A 20,614-nucleotide genomic window follows, 5' to 3' on the forward strand; every position below is an offset into this window, starting at 1 on the left:
TAATGACTACTGTAAGCATAACTTTAAAACTTCAAAAACTGGGCTAAAAACTGGGTAAGTATGAAAATCAGTTGCAGCAGGTCTAGTCTTCTGTCATGTATAGTTTTATTGTTCTGTATTAATACAAAACAAATTATGTCTGCAGTGTACTGTACTGACAAAACTTGATAGATATTAAGGTACCTGGTAACTGTTTAGACTATCTAAATTTAGTAGAATTAGCCGTGGGTACTGAGTTTATCTGGTGGTGAACATTAATTTCAATAGATGTTGTCATTGAATGCGATATGTAAACAATGAAAAATGATCCACAGTTTTGTCCACATTTCATTTTGGAAGAATGGGAAGTGTTTCGAAAAAGCAAACTCTGCACTGTAACAAACCAATTGTAAAAACAGTACGGTGCTTCTGTTGTGTTGCCCACCGCTTTGTGCTCTTATTCTTTTCCCCACTTTGTCCTTGTGCTGGTTCCCTGGTTTCATGGCAATGCCCCCTCATACACTCCCACTGTGCTCTTATTTACTCTCCTTCCCCTCTTTCAAAAGCACTGTGCTCTTATTTACTCTCCTTCCCCTCTTTCAAAGGCAGTGTTTCTCTCCCGCCCCTCTTGTTATGTCTTCCTCTATCCCCTAAGGTCTGTTCTAGTTTCCTCATGTTTACAGACCAGTATGTTTTTCCATACTCTCCTCTCACTACTAATCCCTGTCCTGTTCTTTTTGTCTCTCCATCTCTTTTTCATCTCATCATTCAGTATGTTTGACCTGCTTCCCTCCCTCTCTCACCTTGATCTCCTTCCGGGTATCTCCTGGTTTGAATACCACCGATCCCTCGGCGTACTCGTAGTCAGAGCCAGCGTTGGCTGAGCCATCCTCAGTGCGGTAGTCCACGTAGAAGGTGTTCTCCCCAGCGCCGCCCAGGCACACCACAACCAGCGTCAGCACGCCGCAGTTCTCCATGCACTGGTAGTGGGCGCTCTCAAAGGCCAGGCGGCTGCAGGAGGCCAGATCTTCCTCCTCGGCTGTGCCGTCTTCAACCTCATCGGCGGCGGCGTTTCGTTTGGCGTTGTCGGCGGCGTGCTTCTTCAGCACGTTGCCGGCGCCGATCATCATGCGTGTGGCTTGGACACGGTAGAATGCGCGGCTCTTCTGCTGGTGCAGCATAGCGTAGTAGTTGGCCAGCTCCACCAGCTGGTCCAGCTCCTTATCTGGGTACTTCTGCTTCAGGTCCTTCAGAATACGGATGACCTGGGGGGGGGGGGATGTAGAGGTCAGAAGAAAGAAAGTATTGCACTATACATGACACAAGGTATTCAAGTCTCTCCTGATACTAGATCGATACAGTATTTTCATCAATATCAATCAATATCACACTCTGTGTTTTTATGACAATACATTAATGGAACATCTCTCTGTATTGAACATTTATCTCTGGCTGTCCTCAGCACAAACGCCCATGTAATTGATGTTTAGTGTTTAACAGGGGCACTGGTCATGGGTGGTGTGGTCATGGACCTCTGAAATGGGTTTGTCCTAACCCTGCCTGACTCCTCCTCTTGTCTAGTTTGTCCCTGTGCTTCCTACAAGCAGGGTGCAGGTGCAGTCTGTGTGCTCTCAATAATGACTTCCTGGTTTGAGGCTTTAAAAGGCCATATAGCCCTGATTGAGTTCCTCACCTCAAGCATCTTTCGGATTTTCTTTTGCTTTTATAGCGCTACCCTATTTTCCAAACCCTATGTTTATACTGACTTTACTTATCTTCAGTTGTAAAGTTCATTTGCTACGACTAAATGTGCCCTGAGCCAGGCATTTGGACGAGACTGAAGAAAGGAGAACAGGCAGGGAGAAAGTGGAGGGGTTTGAAAACATTCATAGACAAGGAGAGTCTGATATGCTAACATTAATATAACATTGGTATAACTAATATAACATATACTAATATAACATTAATATAACTAATATAACATATACTAATATAACATTAATATAACAAATATAACATATACTAATATAACATTAATATAACAAATATAACATATACTAATGCAACAGTGGTATACGATAGTTTCCCAGATTTCATTGGGCATCTGTGTTTGTGGAGCAAGCCTCTCACATGTTTATATCTGACAGCTGATTTCTACATTTCATGCATGACAACCGCGAGGGAACTTTAAATTATGTATGCATTATCTACACACACTTTAAATGATGTATGCATTATCTACACACACTTTTTGTGCGTGTGTGTGTGTGTGTGTGTGTGTGTGTGTGTGTGTGTGTGTGTGTGTGCAGGTGAAGGTTTCGTTTTGTTTGAGGTATACATTTTAAGAGCACCTTAATATTTTTATGTCCTTTTGCTTAACGTAGACATAATGAATTATGTAGAGTATATGCAGATTTACATGTACATGTGTGTGTGTGTGTGTGTGTGTGTGTGTGTGTGTGTGTGTGTGTGTGTGTGTGTGTGTGTGTGTGTGTGTGTGCGTGCGTGCGTGCGTGTGTGTGTGTGTGTGCGTGTGTCTTTGCCCTCCCCACCTCCTTGCGGCTCTCGTCTAGCTCCTTGGTGCTCTCCAGAGTGACGGTGGTGCTGTTGGAGTTGGGCAGGGTGGTGCCCGCTGTGTTGTTGGCGCCCTCCTGGCAGTTCTCAGCCGGCCCCACGGCGCCCCCATGGGGCGGGAACTTGCCATCCATGATCATGCCCTCCATGCCCTTGGGGGTCAGCTCTCCCTCCGTCTCCACCACGATGCCATGCCGCTTGTCAGCCCGATATCGCTTGGACATGTACTTGTAGAAGAGGAGGCGGCGGTCGGCAACCCAGGCGAGGATCACACACACAGGGAAGTAGAGGAGGGTGACGAGGGCCTCCCACACCTGCGGTCACACACACAGAGTTCAACACACACACACACACACACACACACACACACACACACACACACACACAGAGTTCAGTGACACCAGTGCTGATGCTCACTCATTTCTCTCCTCTCTCGGGAGTCTACTGCTCCACAGCTGCACACCAGAAGGAGGCCCACTCCACAGAAGACAAGAACTTATAGTCTGCTGAAGGCAGCTAAAGCACCATAAATCACTTCCACAAGAGCTCCGCTGGGTGCACTGCCATAGCCAGTGCAGAAAATGTATCATTGTTACAGCCATACAGTGAATAATCTCTTGCTCACACATACACATGCAGTCAGGCACAATATCCACTTCCAACAACAAACACATGAGCTCACAAAGAAAGACGTGCACACATGAATACAAAAACTCTCTCAGCTCTACTTCACACACAGACACAGACACAGACACAGACACACACACCCACACACACACACACACACACACACACACACACACACACACACACACACACCCACCCACCCACACACACACACACACACACACACACACCCACACACACACACACACACACACACACACACACACACACACACACAAACACACACACACACACACACATAGACCCACCTCAACGACTCCTGGTGAGATGACGGACAGGATGAGGTAGAGCCAGATGTAGGCAAAGATACTCCAGAAAGCGGTGATGAAGAACACGCGCAGGTGCTTGATCTTGCGCGACTCCCCGTCCGGGATGACCCAGACGCAGATGGCGATGATCACAAACATGTTGAAAGCTGCGCTGCCAACGATGGTGCTGGGCCCCAGCTCTCCCGACTCAAAGCCGTGGCCACACACCTGCCAAGGGCAACCCACAGAGCAGACGGCCACATTAATGTTTCACACATCTGAACCCTGACAGTCACATCCAGTCATTAATGTTTCATTCCTTCGGTTCAGCGCCTTGAGACAATTTCATTGTTCTGGCGCTATATAAATCAAATTGAATTGAATTGAATTGAATTGAAATTTGTTTGGAGGCCATTTCATATTTGGTATGAAGAACTATGCCAAGGCTTTTGTTGGAGTGTCTATGTTCCCAAAGTAAGCATACTTGACTCATAGTCTGGCATTCAGTTATACTAATTCATCTCTCGTCTTCCCATCAAGGCCAAGGAAAAACCAACTCCTGACATAGACCTCACACAAAGGTGTGGGATGCAGATGTGACGTACTTGTGACGTGGTGGAAATGCAACCATTTGGGCAGGAAAAATGCGTCATAGCACCAACACTCTCTACATGCGTCTACTCTACTAGTTCAGGTTTGACTACACTGACAATACAGGTTATGTAGCCAAAGGCAAAACAGAACTAATTGCTCCTGATGTGCAGTGTGCCGTCAGTGTAGATTTAAAATGTATATACAAACTTGTAAGTCGCTTTGGATAAAAGCGTCTGCTAAGTGACTAAATGTAAATGTAAATGTAAAAGAACTAGTTTTTGGGAATGCTACAGTAACATCGCTGATGAGCTCATTGGGTTCAGTTCTGGCAACAGAGTCTAAGGCCTTCAGGAGAAATGAAGCATTTTACATATCAAATGAATGATAAAGCTACATGTATGTAATATACATATCAAATGAATGATAAAGCTACATTATGTAATATACATATCAAATGAATGATAAAGCTACATTATGTAATATACATATCAAATGAATGATAAAGCTACATTATGTAATATACATATCAAATGAATGATAAAGCTACATTATGTAATATAGGGGGTCATTTTCAATCTTAATGGTGTCTCAGCCTGTGAATGAACAGAGAACAGTTAATAATACTGATAATAAGCTCTGCCCCCTCTGTCAGTGTTATGTCAGAAGAGGGCTGTGGGGCGGACATTACAATACAACACCATCTGTATCATGACAGCAGAGCCACCGCCGCACCGGCAGGACCAGGGTGAGGCTGACAGCTGTCATCTTATGCTAACGAGTCACCATGGCAGCCACAGAGGATGTCACAGTGTGTGTGTGTGTGAGGGGGACATCACCAAGCAAGAGATGGAGGGGAGAGAGAGAGAGAGAGAGAGAGAGAGAGAGAGAGAGATAGAGATAGAGATAGAGATAGAGAGAGTGGAGAGAGAGAGAGAGTGGAGAGAGAGAGATGGAGGAGAGAGAGACAGAGAGAGAGAGAGAGAGAGAGAGAGAGAGAGAGTGGAGAGGAATAGAAAGTGAAAAGTGAGGCAGGCGGCTTGACCTCTCACCTCGATGACAGACAGCAGAATCTCGGGGGCCGAGGAGCCAAGAGCCATGAGTGTGAGGTTGGAGACCGTCTCGTTCCAGATGCGCACCGTGGCCACTGATGTCTCTCCGTTGGGCATAGTGATGGTCACCTCCTTCTCCTGCACACCAGTAACAAACACACTGTGTCACTCCATTGTCAGCTGTCATGCCTGCTCACGTAACCCCACACAGGGCTTAACTAAATCTAGCGTCTGTGGGTGGAGAAATGTCCCTGTATAGAAAGCAGAGACCTGCTGCTGAATAGCACTCTTCAGCTGCCAGGCCTGCCATTTACACAAGGAAAGAAAAACTATCGAATGTGTTTTCTCCAGCACCTGTGTATAAAGATAGAGGTGCACACAGCGGGGATTCAATTTAAGTCTTGAAGCACACCCCACTCCCCAGCAGGTACAGTGGAGGAGCAGCCCATTTCATTTCTTTCCAGAAGGCTGACTGCTACCCTGCAGGGGTACGCTAAGACATTTGTGCTGCTTTATGTAGTCTCTCAGTCATTCATGCCAACATATTTAAATAAACAAACACAATGGCTTCTTAAGCATCTTCACAACAATGGGAGTTGTTTGCTGTATGTACGTCTAAAAGATCTAAAACAAATGATCTGTATACCTTCTTAATGGCATTAAAGATCAAGGACACCTAATCACTCTTACGGACTGAAAACATCACCGCTCTGACAGAATATTGCTCTATGGATTTGATTTTGAAATGAATTTTGCACTATCAGCAGTGCTATAGGCGGGGAGGTTAATTATTTACCTTTACAAAAGCTCCAAAGCACAATCCTCAATATCACAATCTCCACAATATCAAATTCTTCATTTAAACCACCTCAAGATGTCTAGATTATCTAGTATTCTGAAGACAAGTCAAATATATTTTTACAAAATCCATTAAAGGGAGGCCCACTCTCAAGTACCTCATTACTAAGAGTCAAAACACCATTTGTAATATCAACAGTTATTCAGTCCTCACAGATCTTAAGTGGTGAGCCACATATTAGACATGAGGGACCCAGCTGGCAGAGGCCAGACCCGTCTCTACACATTCAATAAGACTATTTGTCTTCCATCAAATATCAGCCTGGTGTTCAGTGCACTGAATTACCCATGATCCCCCTTGTGTCTTTCTGTCCCCCTCACTGTAAGACTCACCTGTGAAGTGATGACCTCAATGGAAGCCATGAAGCGGTCAGCGATGATGGAGACGCCCAAGAAAATGTACATGAGGGAGACAAAGTAGACCACGGCGCGCGCAATCTTGTCCCCCAGGCCGGGGTTGAGGGGCTTCCACTGAGGGAGCAGGATGCCGGGGTTGCACTTGACCACCTTCAAGCACTTGTCCGTGATGTTGGAGTAGGAGGTGGGGTAAGCGGAAGGAGAGAAGCTGGGAGAGGACTCCTCGGTTCCGCGTTGGGACTCAGGGGAGCAGGGGGGGGGCAGGGAGGAGAGGAGCACGAGCAGGAGGAGCAGGAGTGGAGGGGGGGAGAGAGCCATGACTGCGCTCCTGGAGGAGGGCTGAGATGGAATGACGGGGGTGGGGGGTCGGGGCAGAGACCTGGCCAGGCAGGGAGGGGTCACAGAGATCACCTGGGGGAGGAGAAGAGAAACAAATATCAGTACAGCATTACTTCAGCACCCAAACAACTGAAAATAGTAATTTTGCCGCTGTGGACAGGAAACAATAGCCACATAGTCTATTGCAGCCTGAGTATGGCCTGCCATTCTGCTCAGTGACAGTGAAAGTAAAAGCAAATTGGCCTAGGAGAGAAGGTAGAAGATGTGTGTCTATGTGGCTATAGCAACTGTGACAATAACAGCCTGTTGTTGATTGTGTGCATTTGTGTGAGTGTGTGCATATGTGTGTGTGTGTATGTGTGTGTGCATATGTGTGTGTGTGCCCATGTGAGTGTGTGCATATGTGTGTGTGTGCATATGTGTGTGTGTGCATATGTGTGTGTGTGCATGTGAGTGTGTGTGTGTGTGTGTGTGTGTGTGTGCATATGTGTGTGTGTTCCCATGTGAGTGTGTGCATATGTGTGTGTGTGTGTGTGTGTGTGTGTGTGTGTGCATATGTGTGTGTGTGTGCCCATGTGAGTGTGTGCATATGTGTGTGTGTGTGCCCATGTGAGTGTGTGCATATGTGTGTGAGTGCATGTGAGTGTGTGTGTTTGTGTGTGTGCATATGTGTGTGCATATGTGTGTGCGTGCCCATGTGAGTGTGTGTGTAGGTGTGTGTGTGTGTGTGCATATGTGAGTATATGCATGTGTGTGTGTATGTGAGTGTGTGTGTGTGTGTATGTGTGTGCATGCCCATGTGAGTGTGTGCATATGTGTGTGTGTGTGTGTGCCCATGTCAGTGTGTGCATATGTGTGTGTGTGCATATGTGTGTGTGTGTGCATATGTGTGTGCATGCCCATGTGAGTGTGTGTGCATATGTGTGTGTGTGCCCATGTGAGTGTGTGTGCATATGTGTGTGTGCCCATGTGAGTGTGTGCATATGTGCATATGTGTGTGTGTGCATATGTGTGTGTGTGTGTGTGTGTGCCCATGTGTGGGGGTGCCTGTGCCAGTGTATTGAGTGAATCACTGCCAGTTTATGAGATTAGCATGTCCGCGGGAGGAGAGGAGCCCCGTCCCCGTCCCCGTCCCGTCCCCGTCCCTGTAGCGTGAGGACACCTGTTGTCTTTCGTGCCTCCCCCTCTGCCTCCCCCCACACCCCTGATGTTGTCAGTGTTACTCCGTGCTCCCCGGAGCCTGGAGACTCGTCTAAATATGCTTCCTTCTGCTCTGCCTTCTGGGACTGTGGGCTTACACACACGCCTCGCACGCGCTCCAAAACAAACACGGGGGCAGGTGGGTTTAGCTCTCTGTTGCTCTCTGCTAGTCTAGGAACAGGGAAATCAAATGGAGTTTGTGTTGCATGCAAAGGTCCGCCTGAAGTTGCCTTGACAAAAATTTGATCAGTGAGGTTCACCAAAGGCCAGACAGATTAGTCCCCCCTTAGTTTTAGATTATTATTGATTATGACGTTAATATAAGGGAATATGAGGGTATGTAGGGAGAATAATCTGCAATCTAACAGTGTAGCATGTCTTCATTGAACAGTGTAGCATGCCTTCATCGAACAGTGTAGCATGTCTTCATAAAACAGTGTAGCATGTCTTCATTGAACAGTGTAGCATGTCTTAATCGAACAGTGTAGCATGTCTTCATCGAACAGTGTAGCATGTCTTCATCAAACAGTGTGGGGTCTCCTCCTACGACTGGCTTCACACAACGATGGGCTGTTCTCAGGATTCTTTACATCTAATAATGAAACTGCCTAATACACCATAAACACCCCCTTGTTTCTTCAAAGCTTGTTCAATTAACTATTGACACTCTCTCTTCCATTACTGTGTGATAATGCATTCACTTCCTCTCTTCTCCTCTCCTCTCTCGAGCCATGGTGTGGCTTCTTCCATCTCTCGCCTTCTCTCTCCTTCTAAATCTGTCTTTTGAGATTGAGTTTATTGTAAAGATGGATTGATTTTTGATGTTTGGCTGATGGTGTATTCTCCACACTCTGTCTGGCTCAGCTCAGTTCTTTGACTCTGACTAGGCTCTGGATAGAATACCAAGCAGGAGGTGGAATTGTGGGTAAAGTGTGTGGGGGGGGGTAGCCCAAACCAAGACCGTGTGGTGTGGGGGCAATCTGTTTTGTTTTGTTTGCAGTCATTTGTAGGATAGGGCTTATAGGGCATGTTGGCTCTATGGTTGACGTGGAGTAGATGGGGTTAGAGGGTGGGGTGGAGGGAACATAGACAGGAAGAAGGCAAACAGAATGTGAGGAAAGAAGAGAGTTGAAATGGAAACAGAAAAGAAGTTCAGGAGCACTTTAGAGTTGTGATAACATCAAAGGATGGTGGCAGGCAGAGGGAATAGCGGTGTGACAGAGGGACCCAGACAGAAAGAGAGAAATAGGGCGAGAGAAAGAAGAAGAGGACGAGAGAGAGAGGGGAGCCCCGTTTAGAGAGAGCTCATAGATATGCAGTGCACGGCCAGGGCGTTTCCATGGCGACCTGCTGAGGGGTTTGTGAGGGTGATCTATCGCAGGGGAATGGAAAAGAGAAGCAGAGAGAGAGAGAGAGAGAGAGAGAAGGAAAACAGAGGGACAGTGAGATCTAGGAAGAACATTCTATCATCAAATGAGAGACTTGACAAATCCCCATTGCCCAAACAAACAGTGCACACATGCACATACAAACGTAATGCATAGGCATACACTGACACAAACACCAATGCAGTAGGCCTGGCCAGTATTTAGCTGTGTCAGCAAACACACCTCACACACCTCATCCAGCTTCAACTGACCACAGCTCACACACACACAAACAGGACCCTCCCATCTCCTCAGTTTACCCCCAATCAACTCAAATCAACAGACCCAAGCTGAGGGAAGCACATCCCAAACAGTTTGACTGTGAGGACAGGTTCCTTGGTGTAGCAGTAGAGTCCTCTGCAGCTCTCAGCTCTCTGTGTAGCATACCCCATCCCATCCCATCCCAGCATCAATCCCTTTGGGAGACTAGTGAGACTACATCAAAACAAATGTAGACAACAAGAAAACTCTCGTAGATTTAGTTGAATTTGATACCATATGATAGGCCTAGATGGTACCGTTTGCAATTTTATAAAGGCATGAAAAACAGCAGAACCTCAATATCATCAGCAATGCAGCAAATATTTGCAGCACTCCAATCATGATGAGGATATAAGCACGTGCCCTCTCCTTTCTCCCTGCACTCCCACTCCGACGGATAGCCCTTGCTGGGGAAGCCTCGTCATGCCCACCCGCATGAGTGAACATTCACAATCAACAACACGTGTATGGAAGAGTGACCCACAGCCAAATTTCATGATAATACAAAAATACAAAGAGGCTCCCTGCCCCATCTGCTTTCACCAAACACAAAAACAAATCCCTTTTCAGAAAAGTCTAACCACCATCTGAGCCCTTGGCCAGTCACCTCTCTCTCTCTCCTGCTCCAAAAGCACAAGGGAGAGGAAGTGTCATCTAAAAAGCATCAAAAGCCTTGGCAGCAGGACACAAGTGCCGTCTTTTCATTCCTGTGGTGACACAGTGACTCTCCTGTGTCTTTTCAGATTACCCCATGGTGCAATGCCACCGTCCTAAATGTCACCCCGCCTCCCGTCCACAGGCTTCCAGACACCGGCCAGACCGGAGGTCAGATTAGAAATGATGGCTAGTCCTCTAATCAGCCCCAGCCCTGGAGGGCTCTGCTCTCTATTTGATTAGAGACGAGTCTGTTCTGTTCCAGCTTGGAATTGCCAGACATTTGGATCTTGCTCTTTTTCTTGTGTGCACCGCAGTAATGTTGCCATCATTTCAAATGTGCCGTTACAATCGAGAATTTAGAGTGATTGTGGCTTTTGTGTCAGTCAAGCAGTCACCCTGAATAGTATATAGAATAGTAGAAGACTTAAAGGGTGTGTGTAGCTTTTATTTCACTGCATTTGTGTAGAAGTGTATATTTTCCTGAAAGTGTACAAGTTGCAGGCACTCCTGCATATATTTGACTGTATTTGTGAGTGTCTGTGTGTATATGTATATATGTATATATGTATGTATGTGTGTATATATGTATGTGTGTGTGTGGCAGGCTCTCTAGCTGATGCTAACAGAATAACAGAAAACCAGCGCAGTTGGAGATTGGATCTTTACAGAGACAGACCAATCACAATTGAAATCAACTATCAATGGCGTCAGCAAAAAAAGGAGTTTGTTCAATCTTCTAACATACAACTGGAGTTTAACATGCAGCTGATTATTGTACTTATTTGACGCACTGCTAGTTTAGGATGCTAATTTGCGAAGGCTTTTGATTATTGCACCAGGCTGAGCCTGACTGCAGACTTGGAGAGTGGAGTTCAGGGGACTGCTGAGCGTGTTTCCTCTCCGCTGGCAGTGGCAGAGCCAGGGATGATGTCAGATGACCCTGGTCACGCAGGTGCTAACTGGGATTCAGCCGCTCTGCTGCCAGCGAGCCACAGGACCAGAGCCTGTGGGCGGGAGGGCGCGGCCCTCGCCGTGGTGACTCTCTTCCTCCAGGTGCCCACACCGATCTGCTGCTGTGAACACGTCACCTCCACTTAACACAGGCTGTCATAGTGCTCCCCCACACTACTACTGCACGCCAAGCCATGAAGAAGAAAAGCAAAGAGATCAAAAGAATGTTCAGTATGATAACAGACGGGGCTGATAAATGGAAGAACAGCTAGATAAACAGAGAGTATTGAAGAGGAGTGGATAAAGGAGGAAAGTGAGAGGAGTGGACAGAAGAAGGGGGTGAGAGAGAAGGAGGTGGGGCTGGTGACTGTGCCTCATGTGTGGCCCCTGACAGGGGTCCCGCTAGCCAGTCCCCATTATCAGAGCAGACAGAGCAGCTCCACTCCACACCCCTCACACAAATAGGCCTTTGTGCAAAGCATGGAGAAATCTGATCTGAAACATCATAAGAGAACATTGATTTACTGTTTCATGACAAAGCCTCAGCATATTGTGGTTGTCAATCAATGTTCACGCAGTGGTCCAGCAGTAGCAGAGCACAGATACGTTGACTGCAGCACATTCTAAATGCAGGGCCATTTGCTTTCTTCTTGTATTTCAAGTAAATGCACCAATCAGGGGATTGTGGGTAAACTCTGTGCCTGACCCAGTCTGCTGTTGTTGTCAGGCAGATGTTCCCTCTCAAAGAGGAGACAAGGGGAGGAGAGGAGGCAGGGAGAGTGGAGGGAGAGAGAGGAGAGGGAGAGATATATTGTCTTGGGAATTTAGTGTGTATTTCTTACACACACACACACACACACACACACACACACACACACACACACACACACACACACACACACACACACACACACACACACCACGTACCCGCACACACACATGCATGCACACACACACACACACACACACACACACATACAAGCACATACCCGCACACACACATGCATGCACACACACACACACACATAAACAAGCACACAAACAAGCCAACCAGCCAACACCCAGATGAACGGAGCAGCCACCTGGAGTAGGGTTGATCAGAGTTAGACTGATCATACAGAATGAAGAAACACAATTCCTTCTTATATTCTGCTGCTGCTGAAGAAAAATAACATGACACAATCCATTTGCAGTTCTGAATAGAATAGATTACCTGTGTGTGTTTGTGTGTGTGTGTGTGTGAGAGAGAGAGAGATAGAGAGAGAGAGAGAGAGAGAGAGAGAGAGAGAGAGGGAGAGAGACAGAGAGCTTAAATGGAGATAAATTGCGCTTTTGTGATTGGTGACCTAGTAGGATGCCATGGTGTGTGAGTGAAAGTAAATGAGTGTATGGTGTTGTGTGTGTGTGTGTGTGTGCGTGTATGTGGTGTGTGTGTGTGTGTGTGTGTGTGTGTGTGTGTATGTGGTGTGTGTGTGTGTGTGTGTGTGTGTGTGTGTGTGTGCGTGTGCGTGTATGGTGTGTGTGTATGTGGTGTGTGAGTGTGTGTGTGTGTGTGTGTGTGTGTGTGTGTGTGTGTGTGTATGTGTGTGTATGTGTGTGTGTGTGTGTGTGTGTGTGTGTGTGTGTGGTGGAGGGGTCGTCAGCTTGAGGTCAGCATCCGAGTGGGCGATGTAATGAGAACAACCCCACAGCTGCCCGTGGGGAGATGTAACTAGTGGCACTGATCCACACCGCCCAGCAGCAGACCGCCATGATCCCATTAATGAAAGAAAGAGGGATGAGATGGGGAAGGGGAGGAAGGAAGGAGGAGAAGAAGATACAGTGGAAAGAATGAAGTGATAAGGTAAAATGGGGACAGAGATGGAGGAAGGCATATGGGGAGAGAGAGAGAGAGGGAGAGAGAGAGAGGGAGTGAGAGAGAGGGAGAGAGACAGATTAATCATGAAAAGGATACCCCACACTACCTTGCCAAAGACCAAAGTACTACCAATCGATCAGATTACTGTAAAGTAAGCTTTAAGTGGCCGTACTGCACTGTGCTCACCCACTCACTTCCTTTCCCACAGAACAGCAAGAGATCTCTGGAATGTTGTACACAGACACTATTTTACACCTGTGGAATAATCCACCACGATTGTTAGATTTAGGCGTTTTCATAACTTCACATAATATAATTACATCTCAACAAACTAATGCAAATTAGTTTGCATAGCACCAGACTAGTGCCATCCAGGTGGCCCCTGGCCTTTTGTCTATGTTGATGAGCTATCAGACATGGTTCCTGGCTTTTGTGTGTCTTGGAGCTAGAGACATTAGTTGTCTTTTGTCCACAGCCACGACAAGATGGTTGAGGCCACAAGGCATTAGCATCTATATGGCCATACCTGCTACAGCCCCAGTCAAGCTAGACTTTCCCCTTTGACCTCCAGACACACCCATTCACTCCCCTACACACATATGTTAATTCTACAATATAAAATGTAGAAGCAAGAAGACCAACCTGTGAGCAGCAGACGTGCCTAGTGCATGCTCGTGTTGTGTCGCGGTGACCGTGGCTAGTGGCTGAATAAAACACATTCTTTCGCTAAGCCGTCTTCTACAAGTCTGTTATTCCTGAACAAGCTAACTTGAAACAAGCGTGGGCCTTCTACGAATTCGCCGGAGAACAGCGCAATCTTTCACACCACATCCACACAGTTTGTGTAATACACCGTGAAATCTGCTCTGATGCAGAGATGGAACTGTAGGCATAATACATGTACATTAAAGAGAGTTCAGTGTGTACACATGCCTGAAGACTGCCTTCTGCTGGACCATTATGGTTGATATCCTAACAGGACCCATGTCTTACACAGCTTAGTTGTGCATTGAACTGATGTTACACTGGGTCCCCTCCATGCTGCTGTGTGTGTGTGTGTGTGTGTGTGTGTGTGTGTGTGTGTGTGTGTGTGTGTGTGTGTGTGTGTGTGTGTATAATATTGTAATGACTGTATTATCTCCTGGGTGAGTCTCTCCCCTTACTTCACGGAGTATGTCAATCTCACCATGCATTTCATGAAATCTATTATATCAGAACAGATTGGACTTCACAACAGTTCAACAGTTCTTACAATTGTCCTTACAAACACATACAGTATATACGCGCACACACGCACACACACACACACACACACACACACACACACACACACACACACACACACAGGTGCCCTCACACACAATACAGGTACACAAAACAGATACACACACACACACCTGCATCATCCAAGCTGTGAAGTAGTTCCCATATCTTGCACATGAATGGTAGTGTTCTTCCTAGCAGTCACGGCATCTCTCATTAAGTGGTAAAGGGAATTACCAAACTCTCTGGCGCACAGAGCTGGCTTCATCTTAAAAGCCCCGGTGCTTAAGGGCTGTAATCAACTCTCAAGCAGCTGCCTGAGAAGATGCTGACCTCAGGAGATCCCTCTCCGCACACCCCTCTCACACCCCTCTCAGCCACTTTCACTTGCATGGTCCGCAGAGGCCGGTTCAGGGAGGGCGAGGGTGCAGAGGAGCAGAATGAAGGGGATTGAGGGGGTTCACCTCCCTCAGAATCTACCACACTATCTATGTATAGCAGTCAATTCATCAAAGTAGCCAAAGGCACATTTTGATTGACATATATTATACATAACAGGAACAATGTCTTCCAAAGCTCAGTTGTGCACTGCACTGCAATGGGTCTGGCTAACTTAGACTGGCTAAGGTAAAAACTGCTGGTAACAGCTGGAACAGCTGGTTGGCCACATCAGCCAGCGCACTAGCCACAGGAAATATCCATCATCTCCATCTTCATCTTCATCTTAGAAGCACTGAGCTGAAGCAACTAAGTGGGCTTTAGCACCCAGCCTTGTTCTTACTGAGGTTCTTACTGTTTCCAACCCAATACATGGAGTAAGGACATCATGCTGCTGATACGTCTTTGTGTTCACATTGGATTGATGGGATTGAATTAGGCACTAAAACCATCTCACTAAAGATGCCTATAAAAAAAAGATTAATATAATTACTGAATAAGTCCAAAAATATGCTAAATTAAAGTTATACTATTACACTATTAATGATCTGCCATTATACTATTACCTGCCAAGACACAGCGCCATGGAATGAGAAGACAGTAGGGATGCTGTCCATTCAAGAGCACAAGCACACATGCCACTCCTGTTGAACCTGAAGCCTCACAGGCAAGTCTGTCGAAGATTACTGAGGCTTTTTTATGGAGTTAGATGTGGGGGTACTACCTAAACTTCTTTCCTCTGCAACCTGTCAATCACAGGATGAGACTTTTAGCAGGAGGCCAATCTGACTGTCAAGGTGACTGATTGGCTCCAAACACCTGCCCTCTCACAATGCCACAAGTAGACTTTAATATACGTTTGCCCCCATTATCTTCACGATGCCCTCAAATGTCCCAGGTTACTAAACCTACACACAGCCACACACATGATGGTGGAATGTAAAATAACTAAGACTAGCGCTCTTTTCAGAAACGTTTACCACTTGGCTGAAGAAACACAATCTTCGAAACAAAAACAAAACCATTTACAGCTCAGGTACAATAAAAAAAGAGCTGATCACCTGTCACGGATGAGGTAACACAGCTCTTTTTGAGCCAACTCTACAAATTTGAATGAATCCATTACAGTCCCTTTCTTATTCCCTTCTTTAAGTTGAACAGCACCTTGTATTGGCAGAGGTACTGCAGACTATTAATCACTGTAATCAACATGCCATTTTAATCTGGTTTCAGCTCTGGGAGACAGAAATCACAGATAAGATCCATGTCTCGTTTTCTTGGAAAACAGCAGCATCTGTCTTTGTCTTTCTCTCTCCTTCTGTCTGTCAGTCTCTTTCACAAATAATGGAAAACCAGCACGCCAAAAAGACATGCCAGCAGCAGATCCATGGGAGCTGAATGCCTACATCTTGACCTCTGAACCTGAGCTGGTTGTTATCAGATGGCTGTTTCAGGGGAGGCTCTTTACATGAGTGGGATGGGTGGCCTGGATGTCTGTTGGGAACACACAGTCCCTTCCATGTGCCATATGCTGGGCCTCTCCTGGCCTTAGCAATCCCCGCTAACATGCCCAGGCTGCCCAGGCTCCTGTAGGGGAAACAGGTGTATCTGTCTCTGATAATATTCTGTTCCAATTCCTCCAATTCCTCTCTCCTTTCCTTTGGCACTTCCTGCCTCTCCTCGAAACTCTTTTTCCATGGCTCTCATTCAGTCTTTCCTGTCCTTTACTTCTATTCTTCTGTTCTCCATGTGATTTACCCTCAAACTGTGTCTGGATTCGGGATATCTTGGCATCTCATTCCACACACTCTTTCTTTCTTTCTTTCTCTGTCTGTCTGTCCCTGAGTCGTCGGTGTGTCTCCCTCCTCTCCCTATTTGTCAGTCATTTTGCTCTTTTGTTTTCCCTTTCCCTTTCTCAGACATGATTCCCCCCCTCCCTCCCCCCTGCTCCCCCAACTCAATCCCCGCTCCTTCATCCTCTCTCAATTTCTCTCTGAAACAGACCCCATAAATATATATATCTATGTCACCGTCTCCTGATGGGGCTGGAGCTGCTAATATGAAAAACAAGGCGTCAGGCCTCACATCACCCCATCCCCCCCCGTCCCCCATCACAACAAATGCTGCCTGCCGCTCGCTCCACCATTACCCCACTCATCATTGACGCCAAATAGAAATGAAGGACTGGGGACAGAGGCAAGATGGGATACTGGAGGGGGAGAGGCTGTAAGAAGCCAAGTCAGGGAGGGAGGTAATTGACTTGTATTGCAATTTTCCAATGGCTGCTACCATGGCGATATGCCTTCAGCTGAGCCCTGAGGCCTTGGCTCAGGTGGTAACATTTGCAGACAATTTTACTTTCTCACTCTTTTCCCCTCATACTCACACACCAACCCCCACATACACACACACACACACAAATGACTCCAAACTGCAGCCATTAATCAGCATTTGGGCAATTAGCCAAAAGATATTGTTAATGAGCAGAAGGGCCATTTTCACAGCACACTTTCCAGCGGTTCCCTGCCACCTCCTGGTCCCTCAGCTGGCTAGAGGCATCCATATGGCTGACGGGGACATCATGCTCCAGAGGAGAGCAGAAATTGATTTGTGTCAAAATACTGTCTGAGATTCTAAGAGCCTCCCCTTCCCAGAGGCACTTTGGTGGGTGGCAGATTGAATTTCTGCAGTCAACACAACCACTTTCTCAGTTAGCTAGTTCTTCCCAGAAAACAGTATCTCGGCACATAGATATAAGTCCATGAACATGAACACAAACTAATCCACTTCTCCAATGTCCACAGAAGGAATTGCAGTGAGGAAAAACCCTCCAGCTGTCACACCAAATGCAAGCCTTTCTCTTTCTTGGCATAAATGTATAGATGTGTGTATGTCAGTGTTTCCCCTAGGTTTACAGCTTTGGGGGGGGGGGGGGGGGGCTGCGGCACGGTGCACGCTTAAAGGAATCATGGTGTTCATGTGTTTCTTTTAATGACAGCAGTCAATATAACAACTAAACATCGGAACATGTCTTTTTATGACAATTATCCACAAAGTGTGCAGCTTTTGTCGCTGCAGTGGTGTATCTTTCTGGGCTTCTGGAAGAACATTTTTTAAGATATTTGCGGCCTAAAATTCCTGATTTCGCAGGAGCTTTTCCAAAAAGTTGCGATGAAAGTTTTTATTTTTAGGTTTTTGTTGCAATGAAATTGGCGAAACAAGTGAAAGTTGCGATAAAAAGTTATGAATTGTCCTCTTTGTAATTATAATTGAGTTATTTGTTGAAAAATAATTGATTATTAAACAAACATTAATTCATCAAGAACAAAACGATTGAGAAATGGTCCTCTTAATAACCTCACCAATATGCCAAACAAAAGATTACCAGGACTACAAAAATGTAGCAAAATAGGCTTTACTTATCCACAACGAAGTGCACATGTTGGCATTACAAAAGAACCAGTACGACTGAATAAGATGTTATGAATGTCTCAGCCTTCATATGACGAAAAAAATTTAAAAAAACAGCCTGTGTCACTATGATCTGTCTCGTCATCTGACGTCCTGCCTGTGTTTCTGCCGTTCTCATTGCTTATCAATCTGTTTTGCTATCCTTGTTTATTTATTTTATCCGTATAGGTGTTGATGTTCAATTTCATATATTAATTTAAAGTCGTCCAATTTCAAGTCATCCATTCTTCAACACTAGCTGCTACCTTGTCTTCAAACAGAAAGTAACGTTAAATCTCCATGGCAACAGGTCTTCATTATTCACAGCAAAATAAATAATTTTCGTTACATTTCATAGATTTATTAGCAGACTCTATGTAAAAAGGGCCACGCACAACTCACGGAAAAAGATAAAAAATGGAAGCCAGATCTATTTCTGAATTTTCGGTGCGGCCATTCTGTACGTACGTTCTGTTTCCACGTCTGTTGTAGCCATTCTCATTGGGCCTCATTGTCGACCCTACCGAGGAAAAGATCTCTGCCGGATTCATGAACGCCTGGATATTAGTTTTTTAAAGCTTAAAAGTGTCCGTAGCTGTGCACTGGTTCTTAAGCCCAATTCTGTCCGCTGGTGGGAGCGTGCTCACCTGTGTGTGCGCGCACGTGTCTGTGTGTTTGTGCGCATCGCGGCGGAACTCTGCCATGCGCGATACAGAGAGCAGAGAATTGTAAACGCGCGACCATGTAGAGACAGAAATTACATGCCGTCGTGTAAATAAGATAAATAACATAAGGCTATTTATTTTGTTTAATACAAGAACAAGCTATAGACCTGTTCTATAGGAAAGGTAACCTTAAATTACTTCCGTTGTGATCTGGCGCTTTATAGAAAATAAAATTGAACAAAATTAACTTGACCTTCCAGGGGGGGCGGGGGGTGCCGTTGGGGGGGCGGGGCGCCCCCCTAATATAACGGTAGGGGAAACACTGTATGTATATGGGACTGTGCATGTGTGCACCTCCCCTGCTTTCCTGTCTTCCACACACACATGCACATCGCATTTGCACAAATATTTGATAACCCTGCATTGGCAGTCTAGGAGAGACACATGGACTGCTTGTAAGCAAATACTCCAATTGCTGCCGGGTGAAAAAAGTAATAAAATAAAAGACATCAACCTGACACTTGATGTGTGAGTGGCACACTGTGTATGTGTGTGTGTATGAGCATGTCGGAACTATCTTCGAGTCATTAGACGGCCACACACAGCATCTCTTCAGCTAATTTATCCGTATTTGTGCAAAAGTTGGCATGAGACAGCCATGAGCTTAGTGAAGCATCTTTCTTTGCGATGATGCGGTTTGTGCATTACCCCTCCCCTGTGACCCATCACACACTCTCCTCCCTCTCCCTCTCCCTCTCCCTCATTCATTCCTTCCTTCATCTGTGGGAGTGCATTTTACACATGATGGGAAAGCAGCAGTATAACAGGGCAAGTGCAGTAAATATTCATCAGCTTCTCTCTACGTCACCCCTGACCACTTATTCACTCAAACTAAGATGGCAGAATGAGTTCTCTACAGACGCAGGTCACACACTCTACTCAACGCTAAGACTACACACAACCCTATGAGTTCTTTACAGACGCAGGTCACACACTCTACTCAACGCTAAGACTACACACAACCCTATGTGCTGCTTTTGCTGTTCAGTTCTACCTGATTGTTAATGCTGCTGGGATTAACCTTCAGGAGTGAGTTCACTGAGCCTCCCTGAGCCACATCGTAGGTGTGGGCTGTTACCTTTAAATGAATGGAGGTCACTGACATTCCTGACCTCTCCCCCTACTTTCAGTTGACCCTGTATGATTGAAGGGGAAATGGTTAAAGAACCAAGAAAATGGCTTCAGGTGAAAATATGTGCCTGTCCAGAAATCTATCAGTTTTTTCCTCATTCGGTTCAGACTGATGGATTTCATGCTTCTGTAAGGTCATCATACATCTTTGCGCTGACACTCGACTGCCATTGATTCTGGGACTCTATGTCATTTATTATGGGAGGGACAGCTATAGGCTTTGTATACTCCAGTGATGTGTTGCCAGTGGTTGCATTCGGCTGTAGTCAGAACACATCACTCAACTTTTAACTAAAATGAATTTAACAGTGAAATAAAGTCCTCCTGAGAATTTTTCTAATGTATTTGTGTTATAGAAAGTAATGACTTATTCTATAACTGTTGCTATTCATGAGTTCATTTACACAATAAATCTGATGTATTCGCGTTGCAGTCAGGATATGAACAAATGATGTAGTGTTTCACTAGAATTACCATGTTAAAAAAGAGACTGCAAGGAGGTGTTTATGTCTGCTTTCTTCAGCTTTGCACTGGGTAAGATAAGCACACAAACACCCTGATGAACGCT

General features: G+C 45.8%; 1 protein-coding gene across 1 annotated transcript in view; it reads right to left on the bottom strand.

Moving 5' to 3' along the window:
• Nucleotides 1-299: 299 nt before the first annotated feature.
• The window catches only part of LOC105901413 (sodium/calcium exchanger 2), a 50,921-nt gene continuing 30,606 nt past the window's right edge, over nucleotides 300-20,614 (bottom strand). The window contains exons 2-6 of the mRNA XM_031573310.2: nucleotides 6,323-6,757; nucleotides 5,132-5,269; nucleotides 3,489-3,716; nucleotides 2,532-2,867; nucleotides 300-1,244 (exon numbers count right to left, since the gene is read on the bottom strand). Of these exons, the coding sequence (XP_031429170.1) occupies nucleotides 744-1,244; nucleotides 2,532-2,867; nucleotides 3,489-3,716; nucleotides 5,132-5,269; nucleotides 6,323-6,664 (1,545 nt within the window). The 5' untranslated portion in view covers nucleotides 6,665-6,757 and the 3' untranslated portion in view covers nucleotides 300-743. The remainder of the gene's footprint in view (nucleotides 1,245-2,531; nucleotides 2,868-3,488; nucleotides 3,717-5,131; nucleotides 5,270-6,322; nucleotides 6,758-20,614) is intronic.

The sequence above is a fragment of the Clupea harengus genome, chromosome 9 (genome assembly GCF_900700415.2).
Source record: "Clupea harengus chromosome 9, Ch_v2.0.2, whole genome shotgun sequence".
Classification (NCBI taxonomy): Eukaryota; Metazoa; Chordata; class Actinopteri; order Clupeiformes; family Clupeidae; genus Clupea; species Clupea harengus.